General features: G+C 34.2%; 2 protein-coding genes across 3 annotated transcripts; one reads left to right on the forward strand and one right to left on the reverse strand.

The window, feature by feature from the left end:
- The first annotated feature begins 171 nt into the window (after nucleotides 1–171).
- LOC130749733 (uncharacterized) lies at nucleotides 172–3,447 on the forward strand. Of its 2 annotated transcripts, none has more exons than XM_057603106.1 (8): nucleotides 172–326; nucleotides 460–540; nucleotides 865–1,016; nucleotides 1,130–1,269; nucleotides 1,432–1,646; nucleotides 1,745–1,951; nucleotides 2,727–2,807; nucleotides 2,955–3,447. In XM_057603106.1, exons 2-8 carry the CDS (start codon nucleotides 500–502, stop codon nucleotides 3,208–3,210), a joined length of 1,092 nt encoding a protein of 363 aa, XP_057459089.1. In that variant the 5' UTR covers nucleotides 172–326; nucleotides 460–499; the 3' UTR covers nucleotides 3,211–3,447. The 2 variants fall into 2 exon arrangements, with proteins under 2 accessions (XP_057459089.1, XP_057459090.1); XM_057603107.1 differs by having other exon boundaries at nucleotides 264–378.
- A 740-nt stretch (nucleotides 3,448–4,187) lies between these two features.
- On the reverse strand, nucleotides 4,188–5,081 carry LOC130749309 (PRA1 family protein F2). The gene has a single exon (XM_057602643.1). The coding sequence runs from the start codon at nucleotides 4,972–4,974 to the stop codon at nucleotides 4,408–4,410; it is 567 nt and encodes a 188-aa protein (XP_057458626.1). The 5' UTR covers nucleotides 4,975–5,081; the 3' UTR covers nucleotides 4,188–4,407.
- Between the last annotated feature and the right edge of the window lie 4,327 nt (nucleotides 5,082–9,408).

A 9,408-nucleotide genomic window follows, 5' to 3' on the forward strand; every position in this document is an offset into this window, starting at 1 on the left:
CAATGATGCGCCGCCGTCAAACCAGAAAACTAGGGTGCGCCGCCATTCTACTAACATTACAATTGTGGATATGTCAAATCTTGAATAAGAGTTAAACCTCTAAATTGCGAAAAGTTAAAAAAATACATACCGCATTTAAAATTGCATTATGCAAAATTCAAAGAGGTAAGTATTTTTGGAAAAATGGGATTAGGCTAGCCAGTGGTATTAATATCCCACTCAAAACAAAATTAAGAGTTAAGACACAGCGAATGCTGCGACTTCATTTTGACATTGATTTCTGCGTCTTCTTCCTCTTCCGTCGCATTAGGGTTTGAAGAGTTCCAGTGAGTTCACTCTCATAGCTTTGATCAGTGCTACACTCTATCCATTTATACAGTAAAACATTGCATTTCTCATTTGATTCATTCTGGTAATGCTAGAATTCGAAAAATCACTGATCATTTCTGTCTGATACAGTTCTGTTCATCGCTTCGTTTGCACTTGATTTGCAATCTTAATGGACATTGAAGAAGACCCTCCTCAAAACCCAGCAAAAAGGTCAAATTCTTACTATCAATTCTGTTTTTATTTACATTTTGATCACCATGCATGCTTTGTTAGTGTTCAATTGAGTGAAATCTAGCTCAATTAAACAATGGGGTTTGTACCCAATTCGTATTCAAGAGCATTTGTGTGGGGGTGATGAGGAACTTCAATAGTATAATTGTCAAAAAATGCTTTAGTGTTACTGTTTGATCTCACCTCTGCATGTTTCTGAATTTCATCAAATGAATGAAATTGTAGAATCTGTGGTGGAATCTTGTATGATTGTTTATTTGTATAAGCTTGTTGAAACAATTGCTGACTCCTTCATTCCTACAGGCTCAAATGCTCAGCATGCTATAAGCAGTATAAGAAGAAAGAGTCTCTGATTGAGCACATGAAAGCCTCATACCACTCTGTCCATCATCCTAGATGTGGTGTCTGTCAAAAGTATTGCAAATCATTTGAATCTCTAAGGGAACATCTTTTCGGTTAGTTATAAGTGCTTATTCAATTTGATTGATATCAACATTATCGCCTGCATTTTTCGACTTTCGATTCACTATTTATCTTATTTGTGCCCTTTTGGTTTCCTGTGTTATAGGTCCTTTGCCTAAAGGACTTTGTTCGAAGATTTTCTCTGAACAGGGTTGTCGGCTTTGCTTGACACTATTTGACAGCCCCAGGTCTCTCGGTGAGCATAGAGTGACATGTCGCCTATCTTCCCCTGGTTTTGTACCCCTAGTAAGTTGGTTATTGACTACATAAGGCATTTAAATGAAACAAAAATTTCCTTTTGTGCCGTTTGCTTGGACCAGGCAAAGAAATCTGCTTACAATTAATGTTTCTTGTATTCTGTTTTGTGTTAATGTAAGGAAGTTTACGCTGTGTGCCGTCCTGTTACAGGGAATATACACAATGCCCTATATAGGCTCCCAAATTGATCATCGTGATTCGTCTAATGAAGATCACCCTGGAGCTGTTGCATTAGACTGTGAAATGGCTGGTGGTGGAAGTGATGGATCGCTAGATCTTTGTGTAAGAGTATGCTTGGTCGATGAAGATGAGAATTTACTTTACCATGCATATGTACAGCCTCCAATCCCTGTTACAAACTATAGGTACTTCAACCTTGTGTGATTGTTTTCCTTTACTGTGAAATAGAAAGGTGGATAAGGATATAAATATGTTGGGGTTGACTTTACTTGACATTTTTCAGACATGATATAACTGGGATAACAGAAGATGATCTTAGAGATGCGAGGCCCCTTAAAGAAGTTAAAGAAAAGATATTGCAAATTTTATACAATGGAGAATCCATTAGCAAAGTTAGATTGGACGGAGGAAAGGCCAGGCTTCTTGTTGGGCATGCATTAGCACATGATTTAGATTGCTTGAAAATGAACTATCCAGATCACATGTTGAGGTGGGTGTTTCTTCACTAACTTACTCAATTATGCTAAATCATTCCATAATTGTTCTTGATAACCATGTTATTCCATAACTGTTCTTGATAACCATGTCATTCACTTTTCTTTCTTTTCCCTAGTGTTGTTAAATAGCGGATATAACGGCGCTATAGAGTAGGCGTAGCGTTTTGAGGGCTCACCACTATCCGTTATTTGCCACCATTTTCTGCTCTGGGGGCTTGAAATAGCGGATTTTGGCTTTCTGCGATCTGCGATTAACAACACTGCTTTGCCCTTTAAGCCCTTGTCCCTTGATTAATAAAATAATTGTTGGAAATCCATAGATTCGTTCTGCTTTTTACCCTTTTTCTTGGCACTTATGAGGTTATGAGTATGATGCATTTTTTGAACTACTAGTTGCTACTTGCTAGCAACATTCATATTTCATTGTAATGATTAGTTCATTTTTTAAAGAATAACACTATTGCCTTGTAAGTTGATCACTTTTAAAAAATGTGTTAACTTCTTAAACAGTAGACCGATCATATAGAATATATTGAAAGGTGTATCAAAAAGAGTATTTTGCCATCATTTCTCATAATTGCTACAATGATCTGATTTTTCTTGATATAAATAAGTTTCTAGATTTTAGTGATCCATCCTATTTAGTCGCTTGGGTTTTTCTTACTGTACATTAAGCTAGGTTGATTTTCCTTAGTGTTTAGTTTGTAATTTGAGAGCAGATATGTTATTTATTGGAATTAACATATTTGCTTATATTTTGTGTTGCAGAGACACTGCAATGTACCGTCCATTGATGAAAACAAACTTTGTCAGTCATTCACTCAAGTATCTTACCAGAACATATCTAGGGTAAGTCAATTTGCCCTATAGTAATCTGATCCTATATTGTTTTAAATTGAAATGGATAAATTGCCAGTTGCATTTCACATAGTATCACCATAATGAGTTGCTATAGTAATCCTATATTGTTTTTAACTGACAACTTTGGCTTTACAGTTATGATATCCAACTCGGCACTCATGACCCATATGAAGATAGTATTTCTGCAATGAGGCTGTATAAGAGAATGCGAGGTCAAAATCATCAGGAGAAAAACTGCGGAACATTGACTTCAAGTAATAACTTTGTCGGCATGTCTGATGGCTGGAAGTCTAAGGAACTTGACAACCTCACACCTGATGAACTCTTTGACATGTCAAAATCAGACTACAAGTGTTGGTGCTTGGATTTGAGACCAAGATTGGCAGCCTGAACTATTAATCATTGTTTTGTTCATAGCATCATGTTGTAGTTCATATTTCTTTAGAAACTATGAAAATTGGAAGGGGGAAATTGTTTTGCAATGATCCTTTCTGTGTTTATATCTTTCTATGCGTTAGTGTTATCCTCTGGACAGAGAAAAGAAACAGTGTGTTCAATTGGAACATGAAAAGGAGTTTGGAACATGAAAATATGGGGTTGGATTCACTCAACCCCAGTTTGTCTTCAATCACATCTCCAATCACATTTTCATCTTGTTTTTCAGTTTTAGCATAATTATAGCTAAAATCATGGTGTTAACTTCAAACTATTGGTTCAAAGTTGTGCTGGCATGTCGGCACACAGGCTAATTTTTCAAATAAAGTTCATATTTTATATTTTTCTATTAAACTTACTATTTCATTAATATTGATTTAAAAAGTTGAAACTATACAAGACCTCATATAATTAGTGTTATGTTTAATTTGGCACCGCAAATCCAATCAAAGCAATCAGCTTTTATACAGAATAAACCAAACTTACTATTTTAGTGTATATAAATAATAAATAACAGCATTGTGTATTAAAGCAAATTTAAAATAAATTTTTTTAACTTTCTAGAAACATCTTTTAGGTGGTAGGTAGGTTACTTAACCTTTCTTTTATTCAATGAATAAAAGTTTGGATGAACTCGATTCCAGTCACCACCACGCCGTGACATGCTTCCGAACTCATAGGTTGTTTGTACTTACGAACCTCTCAAGTCTCACCAACATAATTTTCATATTGGCAACGAAAATTGAACACATATGATACAACCTTTCAATGGAAAGTTGTTCGTCATTAACACCTTAGCCAACATGGGCTAACCTACAACAGGGACCCTTGTCCCTCTCGCCAATCTGTCAAGTTATCATTGTCTAACTTTTGCCATTTGGATCCCAAACCACATGAACATACATAGAGAAAAAAAGAGGACAAAAAGGAAAATAAAATAAAAAAACTAATATAATTAACAAACAAAGAAAAATTCAACAATACCAAGGTCCATGAATCAAATCAAGTTTCTTCACAAACCCCATAAAAGAAAAAAAAAAATATATAAATATAAACAGTAACAAAATTCAGAACAATTTACTAAAATTCACAAAAAAAATAAAAATACAACAAAACAGAAGAACGCAGAAAAACAACCCCAATTCAGAATCAATCAAGACGCTGCGGCGGAGGAGCCACCGGCGGGAGCGAACCCATAAGCTTCTTCCTCATCCACGAACAGATCATCGGTCCTCCTAAACGCGGCGTGGATCACCACGAGCACCACCCCAACAAGCAGCGAGATGAGGATGTTAAGGGTAGCACCGGTGAGTAGCAGCAGCCCGACGGTGAGTATCGCCATGAGGACAAGCACAACACGGTCGCTGATGAGGCGGCCGAAGATAACCAGCGGCTCGTCACGGAGGAAGTAGAGGAAGACCCAGACGGCCATGAGAGCGAGAAACACGATGAGCGAGATTGGGTGCCAGATGAGGCTGACGAAGATGACAAGGAGCACGACGAGCGCGTAGTTCATCTGGAAGTAACCGATGTTGATCTTCACGCGCGAGATTGCGTCGGCGAAGCCGGCGGGGAGGTTGAAGGATCGGAAGTTGAACATGAGCTTCCATGGGCGGCGCGTGCCGAGACCTTCTTTGATCTTGGTCTTGGCGCGTGAGATGAACTCGAGGTTGGTTGTTGGTGGTGAAGAGGAGGTGGGGATTGTGCCGTAGTTGGTCATCGTTGTTGATGGTTGATGATGTGCTGTGCTTGCTCTCTTTGTAATTTGTTTGACGAAGATTTTGAGAGAGACTAAGACTATGTCAATGATTTTGATATTTTAATCAATGGGGTGTGGATCTTATGTGATTATTTTATTTTATTGATTGATCAATTAATTATTGATTCATTTTGTTATAAAGGTGTGGGGTTTTGTAAAGAGGAGATTGATGAGTTCACTTTTGGAAACTATGCCTCAACTATCAACAAACGAAACCCATCTCTTTGCACATGTGAAGTGAAGAGTAAAGAGAAGGTTTATTTATGAGTGGATTGACAATTTGGTTTAGTTTCAACTTTCAAATGTTGAAAGGGTAGTAGTATATTATAATAGTTACCACATTAAGTAAAATAATACTCTTTCACAAAGTTTGTTGTTTTGGACCATCTTTCAATATTGCAAAATATTTATTGTTTTAGAAAATCAATGCATTTTTTACTAATTTTTTCCACTTATACCCTCATTTAATACATTTTCTCTCACTTATCACCTTTCATATTAACCAACTACAACTCTTCTCTATTAATTACATTTTTCTCTATCTGCACATCATACCAGTAAAATTAAATAAGGGCAATCTAGTCAAATTACACTATCAATAATTGTTTTCTTACTCTTTGTACCACAACCTTAAACTACAAACTTGCTGGAACGTGGGGAGTACTCCATAAAAGTAAGTTTGTGATCAAGTAAGCTTGACTTTGGAAATGTGTTGAGATGAGGTGGAACAACAAAGAACGGTGGTTCTTCTTGCGGAAAGGGTGCTTTCTTGGGTTGAGAGAGTGTTTTTCCTTGTTGAGCCACGCTGGTGGGGGACTTGCAGTAGCTCTGTAGGTAACTTTGTAACGCCTAAGGTAGAATGTGAGGGAGAAGCATGCGGTAAGAGATGAACTTGTGTGTACGTTGTGCAATGTGGAACTTGTCTTTTATAGGGTTGGGCTTTGATGGCTCCGATATTGAGATGTTTGAGGTTGAACTTCATGAGTATGCGGGTATAACGATGATCGTTGGATCTTCTAACACGTTGTTTAATCAAACAACCGAGGGTAACTTGTGTATTATTGTGAGATCTTTGAGCGTCGTTCATGTGAGTAGAGAACCGATTGAATGTGGTGAATGAGGGCATGCCAAGTTGCACTCTAGATTTGAGACGAGAGATTCTAGAATGGTAATCAACCATGGATATGTAATCGGTTGTGGGGATGCCATGTAACTGATTGTAGTGACATACTTGGTTGTGGCGGTGCAATCAGTTAGTGACCATATACCAATTGGTATTTGTAGTGTGACGCCTCGTGCCGATTTCTTGAGGGTTTATGACGTCGAGTGAAGGGTGTTTGTTGAGTGTACGAGTCTTCCATCGTATTAGGGGCCTTCAAGGTTGCGCCTCCACCTAGGTCGAGCTGGTAACTGTTTTGTGGCATACAATGCTGTTGTTTGGCTTTAGATGTCGAGCTCGGCGATTGTAAAGAGCTCGAGAGGGATGTCAAAATAAAGGGCGTTGGTTTTTTATTATCTCGTGCATTTTTCTATCTCACTTTCACACACTTTTTTTCTTCTACTATGTAAGTAATATCTTCTCCCATGTAAATGGTAGTGACATGAAGATTCAATAAACTCTTATTTAGAAATTTGTTGGATGCTGGTAAAGCTTCTTCTTCCAATGTCCGAGTCTGATATAAAGAGAAGTCATAGAAATCAGAGCAACTTCAAACTAATTAAAAAACTAAAAAAGAAGAAGCAAATATGATTGAAATTTGGTGACATAACTCAATACCAATTTGCTTCAAATTATTATGATTCTAAATAGTTCCTAGATTTTTTATTTGAATGATGACAATCAATTCTACCGTTATAGTGTTACTGATAAACACTAATCACCATCTCCTATTCAATTTAGAATCATCATATTGAAGTGTTTATTCACTAAAGTTATAAACCTAATTAGATAGATCTAGAGTAAATGCAACGAATGTAGTTTCCATATATGAACAACATAAATCACATCACAAAATCAGTGACAGACAAATTTTGTCACAAAGTGTTAAAGATTCATTCACAAAACATGTTAGTGACGAAGATAATGTCATAAAGTCTCGTGGCTAGTTTTATGATGGAATTTATAGTTCCTAACAAATTAGGGATGAATTTTCACCGGTCACTGAGAAGAAAATTCCTTATAAATTAACTATTGATAGGCGTAGGAGGATATTTCCGTCACTAGTTAGCAAAGGACTCATTTCGTTAATAACAGTGACTGCAATTTCTGTCACAAATGAGTGGTCATGATTTTCACATATCAGTGATGGCTGTATTCCGTCACCACATAGTTACGAGGACTCTTTTGTGATAGAATATTCCGTCACAGATTTTCAATATTTTTGTATTTATCTGCATTTATCTGATATTCAATTTTTTTTTTTGTTGAAAGAGGAAGAAATCTGATATACAATTTAAGATACATCATGCATACATGTGTGTAGAAAATGAAATGAATTTTGGTCTTTAGTTAATCTAACTAATAACACTAAGTGTAATCAATATAGTTAATAGTTTTTTTTAAATGACAATTATATAGTTAATATAATTAATAATTATTACTTATATTTAATCAATATCTTGTGTAATCAATATAGTTAATTAGTTTATTTTAAGCACCAAAAAAAAATATAGTTAATTAGTATTATTTTTTTACAATTAAAAGTTTTACAATTACTAACGTTAATGTAATTAGTCCCCGTAAAATAGTTCAAGTGATAGAAGTTGGGGGGCATATATATATATGAGTTGGGTAGGGGAGGTTCAGGAATCGATTCCTGGCGGGTGCAATTTATCTTTAATATAATTAATAATAATTTAAAGTATATTTAATCAATATTGTTTCACATTACTCAATACATTAATTTTCTTTTTTAAATTTCAATACATTAATTAAGGGTACAAAAGACTGTATAAACTTTTTGAAAACCAATACATTAAATAATTTTATTACTTATTAAAAAAAATATACGTGTCTAAATAGGTGTCTAAATAGGAGTACCTCATAATTTGGGATTGATAGAGTAATATAAAATGTAATAAATATAGTTAATTAGTATTGTTATATAGAGCTGGGTAAGCGGGTTGAAGTCCGCGGACTAGTGCGGGGACCACTAAAATGCGGGCCTACGCGAAGCGGGCCAGCGCGGGGTGGGTCAATGCGGGGCGAGCCTACGAGGGCAAAAAGGGGGGTAAGAGAGGCCAAAGCCCGCGGATCGACCCGCGAAACCGCGGACTAGTGCGGGCTATAGCTCGGAAAATAGATGACCGCTAAAATTCGGGCCTACGCGGGGCAGGCCACCCACGTACCCAGCTTTAGTTATACCTATTAAAAGTTTTCAAATTAATTTTTAATATAATTAATGATATAAAGTGTCTTTAATGACTCAATAATATTGTTAGTAATGTCAATCTCAAGCCAATAATGAATATAACTAATAAATAAATTTTAATCAATATAATTAATTAGTATCATTATACACATTAAAAGTTTTATAGTTAATATAAACAATAATAAAATTTCTTTCATGAATCATTAATATTGTTATTAATTTTTCTTCAAAAGATATTATTATTAATTTCAATCTCAAGCCAATTTACCATAATATATATATATATATATATATTAATTATGCCATGCAATAAATGTTTAGCATAATAATTATATAAAGTGTAATTAATATATTCGATTATTATTGTTGTATGCATTAAAAGATTTAAAATTGAAGTTTTATGGAATTAATAATAAATATACTTAATAATATCATGTGTCTATAATGACTCATTAATATTGTTATTAATGTCAAACTCAGCCAATTTTTATACACACACATATTAATATAATTATTTATTAATATTAAACTCAAGCCAATTTTTACTATATATATTATGTATTATAAGTCATACAATTAAAACTTAATATGACTAATAAAATAAATTGTAGTTTATATAATTTATTAGTATATTATACACATTAAAAATTTTCAATAATATAATTAATATAATTGGTAATATAAAATGTCTTTGATTAATAATTAATTAATATTATTAATAATTTCTAAGTCAAGCCAATTTATTATGATATATTAATTATGCCTTGCAATTAATTTTTATTATAACTAATTATATAAAGTGCTATTAATATAGTTGATTAGGATTGTTATATGCATTAAAAGTTTACAATTCAATTATTTTTATGGGAAATTAATAATTAATATAATTAATATTATAAAGTGTCTATAATAACTCATTTATATTTTTATTAATGTCAAACACATCCAATTTTATTATATATATTGCAACTTTTAGTGTGGATCATGAAAATAGAAGAGGTGAGTTTCTAAGTATCTTAAAAAC

The sequence above is a fragment of the Lotus japonicus genome, chromosome 3 (assembly GCF_012489685.1).
Source record: "Lotus japonicus ecotype B-129 chromosome 3, LjGifu_v1.2".
Classification (NCBI taxonomy): domain Eukaryota; kingdom Viridiplantae; phylum Streptophyta; class Magnoliopsida; order Fabales; family Fabaceae; genus Lotus; species Lotus japonicus.

Bases quoted from the DNA above. Each gene is read 5' to 3' on its own strand.
- LOC130749733 (XM_057603106.1), top strand. From the start codon at position 500: ATGGACATTGAAGAAGACCCTCCTCAAAACCCAGCAAAAAG. The intron at 1,952-2,726 runs GTGGGTGTTTCT...TTTGTGTTGCAG, and splicing joins TATCCAGATCACATGTTGAG to AGACACTGCAATGTACCGTC. The intron at 2,808-2,954 runs GTAAGTCAATTT...TTGGCTTTACAG, and splicing joins CTTACCAGAACATATCTAGG to TTATGATATCCAACTCGGCA.
- LOC130749309 (XM_057602643.1), bottom strand. From the start codon at position 4,974: ATGACCAACTACGGCACAATCCCCACCTCCTCTTCACCACCAACAACC.